The sequence below is a fragment of the Python bivittatus genome, unplaced genomic scaffold (assembly GCF_059951505.1).
Source record: "Python bivittatus isolate LINGU-HERP-01145 unplaced genomic scaffold, Pbiv_v1 ctg000610_np1212, whole genome shotgun sequence".
Lineage (NCBI taxonomy): Eukaryota > Metazoa > Chordata > Lepidosauria > Squamata > Pythonidae > Python > Python bivittatus.
The window spans coordinates 1426915-1446784 of NW_028277088.1; the positions used below are offsets into that span (position 1 = coordinate 1426915).

General features: G+C 49.5%; 2 protein-coding genes across 2 annotated transcripts; one reads left to right on the forward strand and one right to left on the reverse strand.

Annotated features, from left to right (window-relative positions):
- Positions 1-2193: 2193 nt before the first annotated feature.
- LOC103065524 (crotalicidin) lies at positions 2194-6565 on the forward strand. The gene is made up of 4 exons (XM_007442610.4): positions 2194-2594; positions 2949-3056; positions 3565-3648; positions 6239-6565. The coding sequence occupies exons 1-4, from the start codon at positions 2409-2411 to the stop codon at positions 6338-6340; spliced, it is 480 nt and encodes a 159-aa protein (XP_007442672.1). The 5' UTR covers positions 2194-2408; the 3' UTR covers positions 6341-6565.
- Positions 6566-8616: 2051 nt separating this feature from the next.
- LOC103065769 (cathelicidin-2) lies at positions 8617-16135 on the reverse strand. The gene is made up of 4 exons (XM_007442611.4): positions 15577-16135; positions 13521-13628; positions 11086-11166; positions 8617-9580 (listed from the first exon to the last, which is right to left on the reverse strand). The coding sequence occupies exons 1-4, from the start codon at positions 15769-15771 to the stop codon at positions 9449-9451; spliced, it is 516 nt and encodes a 171-aa protein (XP_007442673.1). The 5' UTR covers positions 15772-16135; the 3' UTR covers positions 8617-9448.
- Positions 16136-19870: the final 3735 nt, after the last annotated feature.

The window sequence follows — 19870 nt, forward strand, 5'->3', positions numbered from 1 at the left end:
CAGTGCATGGTCCATTGAAGGGTCCCTTGAGGGTTGAGAGACACAGAGCATGCTATGCTAATTCTGGGTTCTTTGTGTCTCACCTGCTCCATTTTGAGAAGAAAGATCAAAGTCCTGAGGAGCCCCAGTAGCATCTAAGGTTGACACAGGTTACTTCACTTTTTGGTTCAAAAAGTTTTGGATATAAATGAGATTTTGAAGGAAGTTTGGTGATAACCAGGCAAGTAGCTCATGATTTAGGGGGAAAAGTTGTAGAGCTGAGAGGAAAGGAAGAGTGAAAGAAAAGGCCCTTAGAGATGGAATAGTAAACGTTTCATTTTCATCACGCAACTGTGGCCAAATTGTGATAAATTCACAAATAAACCAGCGGCCTGGTTAGGAGAGGCCATCTCAGGCACCTCCTGGATCCAAATGTCTTTCCGAAGGTGCTCAGGAGCTTTGCCAACAATTGGGCGGGCAGTTCCATCTCACATCTGTCTGACATCTGGAGCCCAGAGATGACCTAGAGGGCTGGAGGGGACTGCTTCAGTGAGGCCTCTATCCAGTCATCAATCCCAAGTAGCACCAAGGCTTACTGAGGAGCAGGAGGAAATGAAGTGACTGCAACGATCCTCAGTGTGACTGGTGCAAGACAAACACCGGATGCCCCCCGACACTGACCCAAGCTCACAACAGAGGCATGAAGTGTCCCTTCTTCTCTGCAGGCATGGCATCTGTGGAGTCCCACCAAGCAGGTCTCTTCAGAGGGACCCAGGTTCTCTTAAGGAAAGAAGGACAGATGTCTGCAGCCCATTCACATGAGTCTGCAGGTACCTATTCTGGCCTGGACAGCAGTGGGGCAGAGTCCTTGGGGCAATCATGGCAGCATCTTGGGTTAGGATTTTGAATTCTCCTAAGCTTGTGGAACTTGAGAAGATAGAGAGGGTTTTCTGGAGTATGGAGTACCTGTGGGCTAGATCCATGCCCTCCTAGTTCCTTGGGCAGCCAGCCAGCAGCCACTGCACCCAGTGGGGGTCGGTGGGGGGTGGCCTGATCCAGGAGATGCTGAATGCTTCTTGGAGGAGGGTGTTAGGCCACCTGCTCTGAATGAAACAGTGGTGCACCATCTCTTGAAGAAGCAGCCATCTCTCAACCTGGCCATACTTGACAACTTTTGACCGGTTCCAAACTTCCTTTCTGAGGGATGGTGGTTGTGAAAACGGTGGGTAAATAGGGGCAATCCGGAGATGGGTTAAAAGGGTCAAGTTGGTGGTCCCCACTAGGAAATGACCACTTCCCCCACCCACGGCATGAAGATGCCCCAGCAACTCTTTTTTCTGCTCTGTCCTTCCTCCCATCCCCAGCCCACAGCTGAGGTACCTTCATGTCACCGTTGGCAGTCCCAGTCTTGAAGTAATGGTTTCTCTCTTCTCCCATCACGGTTTTTGCCAGGGATATGATTTAGGACCCTCCATCAGCAATGAAGTGGTTGACATGATCAGGGCTTGAGATCTGTGCAGGTGCATTCTTGACCTCTGGCTGCTGACCGTGGCAACCCATGGCCATTGAGAGTTGGGCTGGTGGAAAGACCAGACACATCGAGCTTCAATAGAGAGACAATGTCTGGTCAGCCCTTTATGAAGCACTTGTCACATCTTATAGGAGATCTCTTTGGACTTTCAAAAGAGTGCTGGACCTGGACCTGGACCTGGACCTGGACCTGGACCTGGACCTGGACCTGGACCTGGACCTGGACCTGGACCTGGACCTGGACCTGGACCTGAAGCATGCACATTCTAGTTGTCCCACAATTAATTTGGAGGCAGGGAGGGAGGGAGGGAGGGAGGGAGAGAGAGAGAGAGAGAGAGAGAGAGAGAAAGAAAGAAAGAAAGAAAGAAAGAAAGAAAGAAAGAAAGAAAGAAAGAAAGAAAGAAGGAAGGAAGAAAGGAAGAAAGGAAGAAAGGAAGAAAGGAAGAAAGGAAGAAAGGAAGAAAGGAAGAAAGGAAGAAAGGAAGAAAGGAATAAAAGAAGAAAGGAAGACCTTCATCTTTTAATTTTCCTAACTAGGCAGCCTACCAGCCTATGATGAAATCAGAACTATGATATTGCAGAATTCTTGTCAGAAGCATCGTTGCTTCATCTCCGAAGCTCTATTTCCCACTGGGTGGTGTTCTTTTGATGTCTTCCCGGCGAGAAAAAGCAGAACTTGCAATGGCCTTCTTTTCCCCCGTCCGTCCCTTCCTTGCTTGACCCGTCAGCTAATCAGCCTTTCTGGAAAACGAGGGGCTTCCGAAAACCACCCAAGGATTTTTTTAGCAAAGTCAGCAAATCTCCACCTACCCTGGTCAGGGAACCCCCAGCTGGGCAGTTCTTTAAAAAGGAGGACGGGAGCGGCTGTTGTCATTCGAGGTGGAGCCTGTATCTCCAAGATGGAGATCCACCCTGGGAGAATCCTGCTGGTGCTCAGCCTTGTGGTGAGAGGCAGCGTTTGGGCTGTGGAGGGAGAGATCCTGAGTTACGACGCTGCTCTTTCCTTGGCTGTCAATCTCTACAATCAGGAGTCCGGATGGGATGTTGTCTTCCAGCTGCTGGAAGCCAAACCTCAGCCTGAGTGGGTAAGTTGTGTGGGGGGGGGGCTCGGATTCTCATGGAGAGCGCCCTGCCTAGAGCAAGATTTGGGCCAGGTCGGTGACTCCTGACCTATGTTTTCTGCTCCAGGTGTTTCACCAGCACAGCAGAGAGGGAAAGAAATGCAACTCCAAACATCTGGAGCAGTGTTTCTCAACCTTGGCAGCTTGAAGACGTGTGGCCTTCAACTCCTAGAATTCCCCAGCCAGCCATGCTGGCTGGGGAATTCTGGGAGTTGAAGGCCACACGTCTTCAAGCTGCCAAGGTTGAGAAACACTGATCTGGAGAACGCTCTTGCTGAGGCTGGCTCATTGCTCATCTCCTGGGTCCTTTGCCTCTAGGATCCCTCAAGTAAAGCTCGTCAGAAGCTGGACTTCACCTTGAAGGAGACAACGTGTCCAACTTCTCAGAACCTGAACCTGGAGGTCTGTGACTTCAAGGAACAAGGGGTGAGTTCTCCCCTCTTTCTCTCCTCTCTCCAACGGAAGAACGAACAAGGGCAGAATGGGGTGGGGATCAATCCACCACCCAGTTCTCTTGCACAATCCTCCCCTGAAATTAAGGTTCTTCTTCCATTGTTGCCGTTGATGTCTTGTGCAGGAGAAGCACATGAAGATCATGCTGGTGGTCTAAAACCTGTTTCTACTTCTTTCCACTTGAAATATTATATTTTGAGCCAGGAATGGACATTCAATTAACTCCTTAAGACTGGAGCAGATCATGCTGATCCAAAGGGGGGGAGGTTTGTCAACTGACCTCCAAATAAGCTAGTTCTTGTGTGTTGTGTTGTGATGTGTTGTGGTAAAGGAGCTGGACTAAGAGCGGTTGGACTCAAGAGTTGAATGCAAAAAGTCACTGGATGACTTTGAGCCAGTCACCGTCTCTTAGCCCAGCCTACCTCACGGGGTTCTTGTGACAAAAACAAGACCAACCTTGTCCTCTACTTCTTTGATGCAGGTGGTGGTAGAATGTTCTGGAAGTTCCTTAGCCCAGCCTGGAGCGCCCATCATCCAATTCAGCTGTGAGACTGCCACTCAGGGGGTGAGTTCCCTGGAAAAAGCCGCATTCTTTGGGCACTGAGGCGCATGACCCGGGATCCCTCTCAAGCACGAGGAGGAACTGGAACATAGAAGGGGGATGGACGAGGATGACAACTGAATCTGAATTTCATTCAAACGTCAATGAAATTTGAACTAATAGAGTTCACATGGACCTGTCCTGATCCATTGCATTATGCTGGGTGTTGGGTAACTTTTGGAGAATGAGGGCACGTGGGCTTGGAAGGACACCCCAGGGCCACCCTACAAAAAGTGGGTGGAGTTAAGGAGAGAAGTGAGTGGGGCCAGATGCAAACCGTGTTTCTTAGCCAGCAGCTTTGCTCCGTGGAAAAAGTAGTCAAGAAAAATACTCTACTGAAGAGCCTGACCTTTGCAAGAGGCTATTTATTTATTTATTAAACTAATATTACTTCCTGGAAGTAAAGTATTTATTTAGGAAAGGGAATGAGGATAGGAAAGGCTGAGTTACGTCAATCTGTCTACTGCTAAGAGCCTGTAGGGCAGTGTTTCTCAACCGTGACCACTTGAAGAAGTGTGGACTTCAACTCCCAGCATTCTCCAGCCAGCATGCTGGGAATTCTGGGAGTTGAAGCCCACACATGCTGGCTGGGGAATCCTGGGAGGTTGAGAAATGCCGTTCTAGAGGTTTATAGGGGCCGAAATGGGGTACCTGGAAAATGCAAAAGGCCAAAATAATTAACACCCCAACAGGAAGGGGAAGTAGGCTGATCTACAAGAACAAAGCGGTTATCAGCAGAACATGAATACTATTGGTAGTAAAATAATCATAATAAAATAGATAACCACAGCCCTGGATTACCCATTAAGCAAAAGAAGCCGTGTTTAGGGCCCCAAAGGAAGGGGGGTCCCCAGAGTCCCCCCCCCCCCGGGATCTGGTCTTTCACTGTGTGAGGAGTCTTTGTCTGGCAAGAACTGGACCACTGTTTCTCAACCTTGGCCACTTGAAGACATGCGGACTTCAACTCCCAGAGTTCTCCAGCCAGCCATGCTGGCTGGGGAACTCTGGGAGTTGAAGTCCCCACACCTTCAAGTGCCCAAGGTTGAGAAACACTTGACTGGACACACCACAGCGTAGAAGAGAACAACAATGCTTTACTGCAGCACACCCCCTCCCCAACAGCAGGCTGTTGTCCAGGGTGAACTCCAGCCTCCTTGGCTTTGCAAGGTGACGTCGCCCCATCAATAAGCCTTTGATGCTCAGTCCTTACCACGAGTCTCAAAGTCTGCAAAGCGGCAAACAGGCTTTGTCTCCCTCCAAAAGTTCTGGCATCTGTGGAGATTCAATGCTGCCTTGGCGGGGTCCCTCCCTTTCTGGTCTCCGCCAAGCTCCAGACTAAGCTCCAAGCTCTGCTCTTGAGTGTGTGGCTCCTGAGCCCTCCCACTGAGCCCCCCAGCCACGTCCCAGGCAGGAATCCCACCCATGGGGGCTGCTTACCTAGCCGGTGGTCCGGATGGCTGGCTGACAGCCCCCCGGCTTGCCTGTGATGGTTGCCCCTGACCAGCCTCTCACTCCCTCCTCCGCTTGCCACCTTCTCCGCATCTGCTCTTCTCCGACACACCCACCCACACGCTGTGTGTCACCTTCCCTTTTGTAGACTGGGTGGGGTGAGGCTGCCGAAGGAGCTTGGCACGTTCCTGAAAACACCAGGGGGTGCCAACACTACAAGCGTTGGCACAGCCAACACCGTGTATAGTTGGCACATCCCTAAAAATGCCAAGGTGTGCCAGGCAGATGGATGCTGGGGAGTGAGTCTGTGCAAATGGTGTGGCCAGGGGGAATGAAGGAATGAACCTATCTCCCCTCAGGTTTCTGAGACAATAAGAAATTTGGGGCGGGGGGAGATGAACTGAGCCTAGCCTTGGGGAAATGAGGGTGGGATGCGTTTCTGCCCCAAGCTGCTTTCCCAAGCACAGATCACACCCTGCCCTGCTCCCCCTTAGTTTTCAGCAAAAGTTTGCATTTGGCTTTTTTCCTTTTAACAGCGCGATGAGAAAATGCATTGAAAAGCATTGCCAATTTGCATTTTTTTTTCTATTGCCCCGGTTATAAGTCAACAATTTGCTTGTATTGCTTCCTGCTGTTTAGTGTTAAATAAATAGATTTTTTAGAAAGTTTATATTTAATCTAGTTGTGAGGTCCGGCCTGGGGATTGGCCTGGAAGAAAGCTGAGTTTTAAATCTCTTCCTTTCCCTTCAGCATTTATTAACTGTCTTGTCAGCTAAGAACAGAAGGGCCAAGGGGCACCCTGGCTGGGCTGGGCTGGGCTTAGGGCATCAGTTGGTCCCCTGAAGAAAGGTCTGGACCTCTGAACAAACTCGGAGAACATTTGCTTGCAAGTCTCAGTTGCGGAGCTCTGCTGGACCTTCTTCCCAGATGACCCTTCCCACGTTCCTGCACCAATCCCACGCGTATCCTGTCCGTGCATCTCTTTCTTGTGTTCTGCCTTACTTCTTCCCTTGGCAAAAACGGTTCAAGGACGCTTGATGAAATTCGGATCCCTCAGGGCTTTTCCCACGAAAGACTCACCCTCTTCCTCTCTTCTTCCCCCCAGAACCACCGTGTCAAGCGGAATGGTTTTCGCAAGTTCATGAGAAGACTGAAGAAATTTTTTGCCGGAGGGGGATCATCCATTGCACATATAAAACTTCATTGATGGGTGCGGAGTGCATGAGAAGGTGAAGACATGCTGCCCACGTGGGCTGACCCGGGCCAGTGGACAGCTCCTTTCTTACGCACCGGGATGGAAGAATCAACCCTGTGAAGATGGTTAGCTGGTCTTCAAAGCGGTGCTTTCTCCGGGGGCCAAAAGAGCTTCAGAGCCCCCTTCATTCTCTGCAACTCTTTACTGCCTTCATAATAAACTCCTATCTGGTCTGCATTCCTGGTCATCTTTATTACATGTTTGGGCAGTGGGGAGGAGTGGTGGTGTCTGATGTAAAGAAACCCGTACGCTCTTGACGCATCTGCAGTCCACGCAGCTTTAGGGTTATCACCAGGCAATTTAATTACGATCGTGTGAAAAAGGAAGTCCACCCTCTTTGAGCTCTATGGTTTTACGTATCAGGACATAATAAAAATCATCTGGCCCTTAGCAGTTCTCAAAGGTAGGTAAGTACAACCTCAGATGAACAAGACAGGACCTATTACACCATGTCGTCATTTATTTGACAAAAAGAAAGCCAAAATGGAGAAGCCGTGTGTGAAAAACTAGGTACACCCTTACTGCTTCCATAGGTATGAAGAGGCTAAGTAGCAGCCGGGGGAAATCGACCATACTCTGTTGGGCGTCTGCCCCAGCAGTTAACAGATAGAGGGTTTTTAAACTGACATCAAGGTGACTATCCAATAAGCCAAGATTGGGGCAGTTTCAGTAAGGAAATGGAGAGGCCAATTCCTTCAATGAATTTACAGCCTTCAGTGGGAGGAAAGTTGCCAATGCTGAATAAACTCAGTGGGCAGCTTCCTTCATTGAACCCTTTTCTCTTCAAATGCAACAAGAGAAAGTCCCAGAAATACCAAGGTAGCTTATTTTGGGACAAGGCTTAACTTCCTGGAAATAACACCATCCCTTTTTGAGGCTAGAATCCCCTGATCCGGGGTCTCCAGGCCATAAAGAGGAAGCAAAACATCCGACCTCTAGTGACTACCCCACTTCGGACAGCCTTAGCTAAGCAGCCCGATTGCTGTGTTCATAGTTCAAACAAGAGTTCAAGTGTTCCACACTAAATTTCGGATCTGGAAGCGGTTGATGAGCACTCCCGGTTGAATGCGCAGACCCGGGGCTGCAGGGAAGAAATGTCTCTTGCGAGATTTTGCCGTTCGGGTGGGACTTAGGGTCGCAATCCAGTTTGGGGGAAGCCCCCGTCCCCTCGCCTTGCAAGGTGAAACGCAGCGCAACCTTGCAGGTGGTAGAAGGCAAACCTTACGAGGCCCGTCTCCGAGCCGGGAAGAAACACGCGGGCGGCTGCTGGAAGCAGAGAGGAGGCTGGATTTGCGAGAGCCAGGCGCGCAAGACGCTCCGCTGTCGGGGCGGCTGCTCCGGAGCTTCCCAGGAATCCCGCTTTATAGGGCAGATCCTTAAAAGGGAAACCCGCCCTCGAGGATTTCCTAGAAAAGGCCATTGGCCGGGATCCCAGGGGAGGGGTGGAATAATCGACTGGATCTTTGGAAGGGAGCTTTCCAAGGCCAGGCGCCCTGCTCAGCTGGGGTTTCCTGGGCTTGCCTTATCTGCCATGGTCTGACTGGAGGGGAGATCTCTTCGGGAAGAAATCTTTTTACGATTCGGTTTCTGGGTTTAAGGGATGTTGGCCCTTCCTGCCAGGTCTTTAGTTATTTAATTTGGGGCTGGGGTGGAAGAGTCTCGATGCTTTCTGTTACCTCTTAATCTTTTCAGGTGAGCCCATTCTTACTATAATTTAGCCGCAGGCTTTGGTTGCTGTTTAAGACCGACAATGATAGATAGCATGAGGCAAATAAACGGGAAACTCTGGCTTCCTGCTGACATGGCGGGGGGGCGGGGGGGAGGATTTGATTTCCTTTCCTGCTGCGGTCTGCTATAGCCGCACGTCAGGCAGCGCCTGCTAGCTCCTTTTCCGGCCCGCACGTTTTATTCAAGCCCGTGCCTTTTGATAACATGCGTTCGTCTGAAATCGTGCCAGCAGACTCCGGATCGCATGAACTCTCCTTCATCAAAACGTATGCCTTTTAACAAAATGTGGGCGTTTGAAAACGTGCTATCAGACCTAACTGTGGGGAAAGAGGTACACTTTCATTTTCTAAAACAACCTTCTCCAACTTGTGATCCTCCAGAGATTTTGGGTTTCAGCATCCAGAAATAACAGCCTGTTGGGAACCCGAATCCAAGACCTCAAAGTCCAAAATCCTCTCCAAAGCACCCTGCTTTGACCAATGTCCTTATGCAGAAGCAGCGATGTAAAGAACTTGGAACGGTTTTTCACGGCGTTTTATTTGTTTTTGTCCTGGTTTATTATGAAATACACTGTCACCCAGATCAAAAAAGCAAGATATTGTGTATGCAAAATACTTTTTTTTAACTGTGGAGCAGCAGAAAAGGCGTTGAGCAATTCTCACGCAGGCCTTTTCCTGAGGAAACTGTTTCCTAAAATGCTTAAAGCAAGACTTAAAGATAGAGAGGCTATAGTTTGATTCAAGGCTTCCTTCAGAGAGGGGCCTAATGTCTGAAGGGAAGGGAGGTCAAAAAAGTCAAGATGGCAAGATTAGGGGCTTCAGTTGCATAGTTGTGGCTGTTGTCTTGATGTTTTTGACCTCCCGTCCCTGCAGACACCCCTGGACAACATAAATCTTGACTTTTTTGACTCCCTTGCAGACCCACAATGAGGAAATGGGAGGGAAGACCATGATTTCCAGAGGGTGCCTCTCCATTTTCACACACACACCCCCATAGCAGATCCTCAGCAGCTCCTTGGCTCGCAAAGCTTGCAACTCGGTTGAACATGCATGGAGAGCAGCTGCAAGAAGCTTTGACACGGGAGCCGATGAATTCCAGGGAGCTGAAATCTCCCGCCAGCAAAGGCCACGTGAGGGATCCATAAAATCATCACAGAAATGGCACTTGCCACAAAATTAGAATTGCACAAGTTTTTGCAGCCATTTAAAAAACCCCATTCCCTCTGGAAATGGGGCCGGGGGGAAAAATCCTCTTTAGTACGAGCGTGTGGACCCCTCCACCCCTGGATCCAGGGATCCAGCCTCAGAGAGCCATCCAGGGACAGTCCAGCTGTTATTCTTCCTCAGTGACCGTCAGAGCTGCAACAGAGTAGGACGCCGGGATGTAATGTTCCACGTTTACTTGGGGGGGGAACCCCATTGCTTGCGGGGGGCTGGCATGTGGTTTGGTTTTCTTCCACTTCGCCTGACAGACAAGGAAGAAGGAAGGTCAGTTTTCCTCCAAGAGAGCCCAGCTGCCCTCCAGGCTGAACAGAAAAAAATCAGATTGCGGAGGGAGAATTCTTCAGTGCAGTGTTTCTCAACCTTGGCAGCTTTAAGACGGGTGGACTTCAACTCCCAGAATTCTCCAGCCAGCCTTGCTGGCTGGGGAATTCTGGGAGTTGAAGTCCACCCGTCTTAAAGCTGCCAAGGTTGAGAAACACTGCTTTAGTGTTACTGGATTAATCAGCCAATGTCTAAGGGCAGGACGAGACCAACTTTCCCACAATCGGCCAGTGAGCTTCCATGCTGAAACTGGACTTGAACCCAGGCCCCCAATGCCAGTCCAACACGGCATTCAGCCTTCCTACCTGGGGATACATTTCTACAGATTTCTATCTCCGTCTCTCTTCCTGTTTTGGCCCCAAACAACAGCCCTGTGAGGTAGGTTGGGCCAAGAGGGAGGGACTGGCTCGAAGTCCCTAGGGAGCTTCTGCCTCCCTGGTTCAAATGCAACAACGTCCTTGGGAGGTAGGCTGGCCAGGATGGGAATGGCTCAAAGTCCCCCAGGGGGCTTCTACTGGAGAGGGGGGACTTGAACCCACATCTCCCTGCCCCTAGACTAGGACCTTCATTCCACTGGGCGCCTTTTGGCAGAAGAGGCTGCAAATGCCACGGGAGAGGGGTGCAGTGGGTGGGGCCACGATACAAAGTGGGTGGGGCCTGGCGAGAGACCAGATTTCCTTTGTTCTTGCTTTTGGGTGGAGGAGGTCTCTTCCCATCGAGCATTTGCCTTTGGGAAATATTTTTTTTATTGCATTTAAATCTGGGGCAGGTTATCTTGCTGAGGAATGAGGGCTTTGGTCATTTCGTGAGAGGGCCTACAACCGTGTTTCTCAACCTCCAACAATTCAAAATGCATGGACTTCAACTCCCAGAATTCCCCAGCCAGCATGGCTGGGAACTCTGGGAGTCGCCCCCTGCCCCCTGCGACTGTCCGCAAGGTTTGGGAAGCTGGCTGGCCAAAGGCGACGGGGGTCCTTGGGTGCCCCCTGCTGGACAAAAGGGGCAGCTGAAGGAACCCTCTGGGGGGGCTGTCCCAACCCCAAAAACAGTTGCACTGAACTTTGGGACAAATGCTCCTTCCTTCAGCAGCCACAAGATTGGAAAGATTTCACTAACATCACTATCCCAGGTGTGCACAGATGCCTTGCTCACAGCTGGGTTGGTGAATTTCTTCCTGCTGTCTGACTCACTGTTTCTCAACCTTGGCAACTTTAAGATGTGTGGACTTCAACTCCCAGAATTCTGGGAATTGAAGTCCACACATCTTAAAGTTGCCAAGGTTGAGAAACACTGGCCTAAATCACAGATTCCTGTCAAAGCAGCAGCTGATATTCCTGTCTCAGGATTCAGGGAATCTCCTGGGAAAAACATTCTGCTAGGGGACGACAGCCGGGGTGTTCTCAGCTTGGTTTGCCAATGGCTCACCTGCCCGCACTTCATGGAGGTCACTGGGGAATCCCACATCAGGTTGAGAAAGGATACTTCTGCAGAACAATCTTGGATCAGCTGGGGAGGAAAAGCATGAGCCAGGATTAGCCAGGATGGGAAGAATCTAGCATAGAACTGCATTCCATTTGGGAGGGAGGGAGGGAGGGAAAGAAAGAAAGAAAGAAAGAAAGAAAGAAAGAAAGAAAGAAAGAAAGAAAGAAAGAAAGAGGGAGGGAGGGAAGGAAAGAGAGAGAGAGAGAGGAAGGAAAGAGGGAGGGAGGGAGGGAGGGAGGGAGGGAGGGAGGGAAAGAAAGAAAGAAAGAAAGAAAGAAAGAAAGAAAGAAAGAAAGAAAGAAAGAAAGAAAGAAAGAAAGAAGGAAGGAAGGAAGGAAGGAAGGAAGGAAGGAAGGAAGGAAGGAAGGAAGGAAGGGGGGAGAGAGAGAGAGAGAAAGAAAGAAGGGAGGGAGGGAAAGAAAGAGGGAGGGAAGGAGAAAGGAAGGAAGGAAGGAAAGAGGGAGGGAGGAAGGAAGGGAGGGAGGGGGAGAGAGAGAGAGAGAATCTAAATGGGAATTAATTCCATTGCTGGAATTCTGCAATTCCAATTCAGACAAATCAGCCATCAATACACACATAGAGATAAACCACACTGACACACCATTCAAAAGAGGCCATGAAAAAGCTCAGAAGGAAACCAAAAGACCGGAACACCCGCTCTCCAGCAGCCAACACCCAGATAAGCAGGGATTAACCCCAGACAAACAGTCAAGCAGAAAACAACACCCTAATCAAAGCACTACCAAGGAGAAAACCTCTCCCCACCCGCACGGGCAGGGCAAGGTACTCTATATAAACAGGGAGCAAACCTTCTAGCACTGAAGAGGTTCCCTAGCCGGGGAACAAAACGTTTGCAAGAAAACAACCCAGCTCAGAGAGCCCCACGGACCCCACAATTCCCCCTTTCCTTCTCAACGTATCTTGCCAAAAATATTGAGCCCGACCTGACATCAACAGGTAAGGCATTTGCAGATGGACATGTAGTTACAGGCAACTCCAATCATGTCATTTAAAGTCAGTTTAGAATATAGCTTGTTCTTCCTTTTGATTCATTACCGTCAGTTTGAAACATCCTGAATAAAGCTGCACAAGTCTGCCTCTATCGAATCACATTTACCCCAAGCGAGTCGGCTACCAGGGATTGGATTTCAGCTCCCATAATCCTCAACCACATCGGGGCCACTACAAGGCGGTGGACATACGTAACGCTCCTGCCTGGGGAACACAGCAACCACACCCCTGTGGGGTAGGCTATACTCTCCCTCATTCTTTGAATTGAAGTCTACTGCATTTTAAGGAATGGGTGAGCTTACCTAGTGCAGCTGTTTGCAACGAAACAATTATATTTGCACACTGGCCGATTTTTAACCATTTTTGACTAGCCTAGTTAGCAAGGCTAATCTTGGTTTGAAAACGAGCTCGTTCTATAAATACTCTCTAATGTTTTCTTGGTTGCAAAGAGTTTTCTCTAGCAGGCATGAAAGGGGGGAACTCTGATTGCAACAGGAATGGGGCAGCACGACTGACTGTGTGGCCAACCGTGGCCGGGCGAAAGGACCTTCCTGAACTCTCCTACTTCTGGTGGTCTCCTTTTCTCCCGGCACGGATAGATCCAGAGACTTCTAGAGCAATTGCCCAACATTTTTCTGAATCTGGAGAGAAGAAATTTGAACCGCTGGCTTTTGGCAATCCTTAGGAAGTATCCAGGGAGACAGTTTAGCCCACGAAAGATCAAAATACTCAGAGTTCTTTTAGACTTCCTGGTCTGGCCTACACCCCAAGATCTCCTGGTGGTCTCTTATCCAAGTACTAACCAGGTCTGACCCTGCTTACCTCCTCCCAGATCACTAAGGGTGCCTAAGATCGGCAGACCCTGCTGGAGGAGAGCTGTGTTAGTTCATGGGGGCAAAAAATCAGGAGTCTGGTAACACCTTTTCTGGCTCCTAAATATTATGAAAAGGTATCAGCTTTGGTGAGTTGCAGCTTCCTCCATCAGAGGCATGGAGGGGCTGGACGGATGTGGGGATTAAAGTGGGATGACGGTTCTCCTTCTACAATGTCTACTGTGGTGTTTCTCAATCTTGGCAACTTGAAGATGGGTGGACTTCAACTCCCAGAATTCCCCAGCCAGCATGGCTGGCTGGGGAATTCTGGGAGTTGGAGTCCACCCATCTTCAAGTTGCCAAGGTTGAGAAACACTGAGCTAAATCAACCTTCCTGTCCCACAAAACTACAAAAAAGCTGCAAAACTACACCTTTACAGATTCCTCTCTTTTTACCAGTATTTTCCAATATTGCTGCCTCTAAGGTTGGCCAGCTGCTGTCACCCCCCTCGCCCCCCAGCAGGAGAAGGGCCAGTTCTGCCCCAGTCCACTCACTCCGTTCGGCTTGTATCTGCAATCTCCGATCCTGTATCCGGCTGTTTTCTGACAATGCGTCTCTTTGATGGTGAAGTGCAGGCTGAAGTGGATGCCCCATTCCAGCCTCTGTTGGGGGGAGACACAAAAGGGAGGGGGTTTGAACAGATGGCAGTTGAGGAGGAGGAGGAGGAGGAGGAGAGGAGGAGGAGGGGAGGAGGAGAAGAAGGAGAAGGAGAGGAGGAGGAAGAGAAGACAAAGGAGAGGACGAGGAGGAGGAGGAGAAGGAGAAGGAGAAGAAGAGGAGGAGGAGAAAAAGAAGAGGAGGAGAAGAAAAAGGAGGAGGAGAGGAGGAGGAAGAGAAGAAGAAAAAGAGGAGGAGGAGAAAAAGAAGAGGATAAGGAGAGGAGAGGAAGAGAAGAAGAAGGAGAGGAGGAGGAGGAGGAGGAGGAGAAGAAAACGAGGAGGAGGAGAAAAAGAGGAGGAGGAGGAGAAGAGGAGGGGAGAAGGAGAGGAGGAGGAGGAGGAGGAGAAGAAAAAGAGGAGGAGGAGAAAAAGAAGAGGAGAGGAGGAGGAGAAGAAGAAGAAAAAGAGAAGAAGAAGAAGAAAAGGAGGATGAGGATGAGGGGGGTGGAATCCTGTTTCCAAGGAACATGCAGTCTTTAGGTTTGGGGTGGGGCTGAAGGGGGAGAGAGCAGGAAAAAAGCAACAGGGTGCAGCCAAAGGATCAGCTCTGGGGCCTGCCGGATTGGTTGGACTACAACTCCCATCACCCCCACTCAGCACAGCCAGGGCTTGGAGCCCCGTGCATCAGAGAGGGGACAAGCCAAGGAAAGCTGCAGAGAGTCTGCAGGCAGGAGCTGAATGCGAGAACCTCAGTGGGGTTGCAGGCAGAACATCTGGGCATAAAAACGACTATAAAAAATAAGGTAGCTTAATTCCTGCTGGCTTTACGAACCAGGGTACCCGCAGCACAGGGCCGAAATGTCAGGGTGTCCGTCACAGCGGTGTGCTCGAAGCTCTGCGTGTTTTCCATCTACTGAAAACCAGGCAGAGCTTCTATCGCACCGCTGCGGCCACATCTTGACTTTTTTGACCTTACCCCGCAGACCCTCCCGTTACGAACACCTCCTTGCAGTTTTCTTGGCAGCCACACAGAAGCGATTTGACCTGCCTGCTGCTGGGACGGGTTTCCAACTTCCCAATCTAGCCTCCAGCCCTGCAATCTCCTGGGGGTGCCCACCCGGGGGCTCACGAGGCACCCCACTCTGCCTAGTTTTTCCAAGCCAGCCAGGGTTAGCCGGGTACCAAGGGGCCTTAAAGCACGTTCCACAGCCCCTGGCTGGATCCGGCCCATTTTCAGACTGAGCCTCGCTTGTGCTGGTTCTCCCCCCACCCCAAATTCAGCCCGATGCTTTGCTCCTTCTTTCTTCCCACAATTATTTTGGGTCAGAAAGAATGAAAAGCGTCACTGGGTGGTTTTGGAAGTGCACGATCTTCACTTTTTAAGGCAGAAGGCAAGATGAGAGCAGATCTTTGTCAGCAACCAAGATCCAAAGAGGCTGCGCGTTAACTCGCATGATGCCGCTGCGGCTTTTCGGTCCTGGCTGTGCTTAGGGACAGCCGGCAAGCTCGGTGTTCACACCGTGGGTCTCCAAAGGGAGGGTGTTTAACATTTCCAAGGAACATCTTTCGCAGGAGATGTTGCCGAAACCGGCCGTTGCGAAAGAAAGACGGGCTGGGAGGGAGAGAGGGAACCGAAAGGGCTTCCATGCCTGCAAAGCTGCAGATGTTTGCAGATTGTTTGTTCCCAAATAAGTTGGATGGAGGGAGACACTCTTTACCTGCAGCCAAGAGCCACTTGGCCTAAAACAAGCAAGATCTAAAAAATCCCACCCCTTTTTGCTCCCCCTTGCTAAAACTTTCATAAATGCTGCTACTGCCTCAACCTCCCCGTCGGCAGAGGAGAAAAGCAGGCTACGAATCAACCCAAGAAATAAATAAGGGACCCTCCCCACCCCCGGCGGTCCCCAAGAGGATCGTTGCAAGCCCCTTGGACTCTCGCGGCAGGATTTACCGTCTTGTGGGTGCTTCTGAGTTTGAAGAGCCTGAAGACAGAGGGTGGTGTGGGGCTCCTGTGGTTGTAATCTTCCACTGCCAGGCGAGCTGCGTCTCTGGGGAGAACAAGCCATGGGGCCTCTGCTGTTGGGGAAGCTGCTGACCCCAGGATCCCCAAAGCGACCCACGCTGCACCCAGGAGGATCAATCCCATTGCTCAGCACTCTGGGGCTCAAGTGAAGAAACTGTAGAATGTCTTTCCTTCTTTCCTTCTTTCCTTCCTCCCTCTTTTTCTCTTCCCCTCCTTCCCCTTTCTCTTTCTTTCTTTCTTTCTTTCTTTCTTTCTTTCTTTCTTTCTTTCTTTCTTTCTTTCTTTCTTTCTCTTTCTTTCTCTCTCTCTCTCTCTCTCTCTCTCTTTCTTTCTTCTCTCCTTCCTTCTGCAAATCCAGCAGAGCTGAACTAAACAGTCGGAGCCTGTCACCTCGCTGGCTCTCGGCCCCCAAGGAAACGCACCCCCTCCCTTGACTCACTCCATTGGGAGCCCGATGCTGACCGATTGCAACAGGGCTGACTTTCTGTTTCGTGTGATCAGAAAGAAGAAAAAAAAACAGATTTCCTGTGCTTCCCAAAAGCAATCATACACCAAAAGAAATATTTAGACAACTGAATCAGCCCAACCAAACCAACTGCAGCCAGAAATAGTATTTGTAGTGGGAAAGAATTGTTATAAGGTCATAGTTGAGAATAGATGAAAATCAGGAGGGGTCTGGCAGCCCCTTTTCTGATTCACTCCCTGGATTCAAAGGCAGCTTTCCTGAGCTGCAACTTCTGCCTTTGAACCAGACTGGTGAGTTGGAAAAGGGGCTACCAGACCCCTCCTGATTTTTGGCCACCATAGACTAACATGGTTCTCCTCCTCCAGGATCCTAGTTGGTCTTCCTCTCCTCGATCGTACAACGAGGTTTCTGATGGAGTCAAAGCCAAGTTGGAGAGCAAGGACTAGTGATTAACTTCTACCTTTTTGAAGTTTTAACTAGGAATGCCCATTGCCCAACCCATTACAGAAAACGCCCATCTCCTTGTCCCATGTTCTCTTCCACAAGTAGAAATGGCTGGAAATGATAACCTTCCACCATCTGAGAAAGGATCCGACGTGACCCACTCCCTCTTCTAGCTCGCACGTTCAGCTCATTTAAGTATATCTCATTCAACAACCACCCTACCCCCACCATTGCTGGACTACAACTCCCATCTGCCCATCAGACACATCATGAAGCCACCTTGGATCAGATGTTGGGCCTTCTAGTTCAGTGTTTCTCAACCTTGGCCACTTTAAGATGGGTGGACTTCAATTCCCAGAATTCCCCAGGCTGGCTGGGGAATTCTGGGAGTTGAAGTCCACCCGTCTTAAAGTGGCCAAGGTTGAGAAACACTGTTCTAGTTGAAGACGGCTTGAGAAAAACCAACAAATATTATTAGCTGATCCTACACTCAAATTCTCCATTCAACTCTGTTTTAGCAAATATTCTGGAAGCCCTGAAATGAGAGAGAGAGAAAAAGAGAGAGGTTTACAAGAAAGGGTGGATTCGGGGGGCTTTGAGATGAGAGGCAAAAGGAGAAAAATTTAGTGGGTTCAACTTAGCCTCTGGAGTATTCCTTGCATATTCCTTCTCCAAGCCGGCACTCTCTGCATTTCTCCAACCTGAAATTTGGATGCTGGAAAGTTGTGAAACTGCACAATACTTCTGGTTGGTCCTGAGCATGGAAACGTGTTGAGAACAAGGGCAAACCTGGGCAATTTAAATCATCCACTGAAAAGAATAAAGGCTAATTTAAAGTAGTGGTTTATTTATTTATTTTTTAAACCACAGTGAGGAATGCTGATGGTTTCATTAGTTCTAGGAACGGCCTCTCCAGTTAAACACTTCCTTAAAGTGGCACCTTTCAGAGACTGCCCTGTGCTTATGGGTACAGCAGCTTAGCGCTCTTGGAACGTGCCAGGTTGGCCCCTGTGCACGCTTCCTTAGGAATACAAGCGGCAAAACTCAACACAATGGCATCGAATTGCACGGCACGACTGCATCTCTCCGTCAGTAAGCAGCACATTCGCTTTCCCTTAAAAGGGCAGTTTTCTTCCCAGCCCTGCCACTTTCTCTTTCACTTTGGCACATGCTCTGAGTTTGCATTTCTCCCCTTGCTGCCAAGGGCTTATTTCTAATACAGGCGTGCATTCCAAGCGCTTTGTCTCTGAACTTCCCAACGAGCAATGCTTTTCAGCACAGGGGTTTATTTGTCTGAGCTGAAAAGGAAATGACCTTGTTTGCTTGGGGAGAGTCAATATTTATCATGTGCGTCCAAGTAGGCAAGAAACAGGAAAAGCAGAACTCACACGATCCCCCTGGGTGGGCAGAGCAGATCTGTGCAGCGGAAGACCATTCCTCGGGGCTCTGGAATGCTTTGCCCATCATAATAATGCTGCGCACGGGTTACTTTCCAAAACGAATACGCACTTTTCCATGGTGCTTTATTTGCATCAACAGGCATGGGAGTTCAGCTTAGTGTTACCTATTTGGTTTTAAAGATAGGTTTAAATGAAGCTAATCAGACCTGACATTAACCGGGTTAATCTGATGATGGTGCAATCGTATGCTCGCAGAAGGATATCCATGAGATTGTAAACTATTTCTGATTCTCTCCCCTCCCTTCTGGGCTAGAGAACAAGCCAGACTTTGAGGCTGGTTCTTTCCAACACTGGAAAGTCCCAGAAGAGGCCACTAATTTAAAACAAAGGATTTAGGTTACAGAGAAGCTTCTCCAAGAAAAAAGATATAGTGCCAATTCTTGCTTTAGGCCCAAGATCCTGCAAATTTGGGGGGAATTCAGGCTAGGCTGGAACTGGTTTGCATCAATTGCAAAAGGACAGACGCTGAGACCCAAAAATCAAGAACAAAACCTTCAAAGACTTCTATCAGACTCTCAAAAACATGAACCTCCAGACTTGGGACATTTTGTTAAGATTGTTCGGATTTCCAAAATAATTCTTTTACAAAAATTTGTGGCTTTATCACGTTCCGATCGAGGGGAGGAGTCACTAGCACTTTTAAAAAAAATTAGATCTTTCAAGAACTTCAAAACTGGAGTTTCTACATTAGCCTTCACGCCACCTGCAATAGACACCAGATCCCATTTTTGAAGCCTGCCCTTCTTACTACATTCACCCCTCCAGGTGGGTTAGAATGAAGAGAACTGTGTCTCAGGTAGGTGGCAGCCCCCATCACACCTTGGCTGACCTTAACAAACTAAACAAGGTCCAGCCCCAGTACCTGGATGGGAGACCACCAGAAGTCCCAGGGCTGCTGACCAGACTGCAAGTTGGAAAGACCTCTCGGCAGCTGGCAGTGGCAAGCCACTTCCATGCAATTGCCAAAAAACCCTAACAACATCGACGCATCCCCGAAGTCATTCGGAGTGGCCTTGGAAGGGCTACGTCCTTTTAAAATCCTGCCTTTAAATTCAGAGGATTCTCCTAAAAACAGAGGCTTATCTTTCACAAATGCTGGAGTCAGGGTGGGTGGGGGACAGGCCGATGCCAGCAGTGCCACTGCACGGCGACAGAAGCCTCTCCTCTCTGCATCGCAATGTCACACATGTGCCCAGCTTGCAACAAAACAGGGCAGGGCGGCTTTTGTGGTTCTGGTGCAAGCGCCGAGATGTTGCGGACGCTGCCGTTCGCAGGGGTGAGCCTCAAGGAATTTGGAGCCAAGCTTGGAGCAAGAAGGAACAAGCTTTTAAGGATGGACTTGAAGAAGCAGTTAGAGTCCAGAGATTGGGGGCAGTGTGAGAAACTCAAAATAACCCTGCCTTTGCTTACTTTTATTTAGCATAAGATGGGATAGAGAGACTTACAAAACTCTGTTACAATATCTTCCAATAAAGTGGCCTTCCTGGAATCCCTGTGGTGGTGTTTCTCAGCCTTGGCAACTTGAAGATGAATGGACTTCAACTCCCAGAATTCCCCAGCCAGCATGAACGCTCTTCTGCTGGAAGTATTTGCACTACTCCTCAGTTTAAAGCAGTCCGGAAATGGGCCACTCAGTATCTTCCCAAGATCCCTGATCTCTGGCTGTATGAACTGGAGTGTAAAATAATTAGGCTGGGACTAAGTCTTCTACTGCTGCCCTGGTATAAGTCAGCCAAAGTCTACGGGACTGAAACCATCAACTCAACTCCGTTCTCTGCCCTGCTTTTGATTAGCTCCCTGGCACCCACACTCTGGGCACAAGGCTCTGGAGCAGGGATCTCTCCATGCCCCA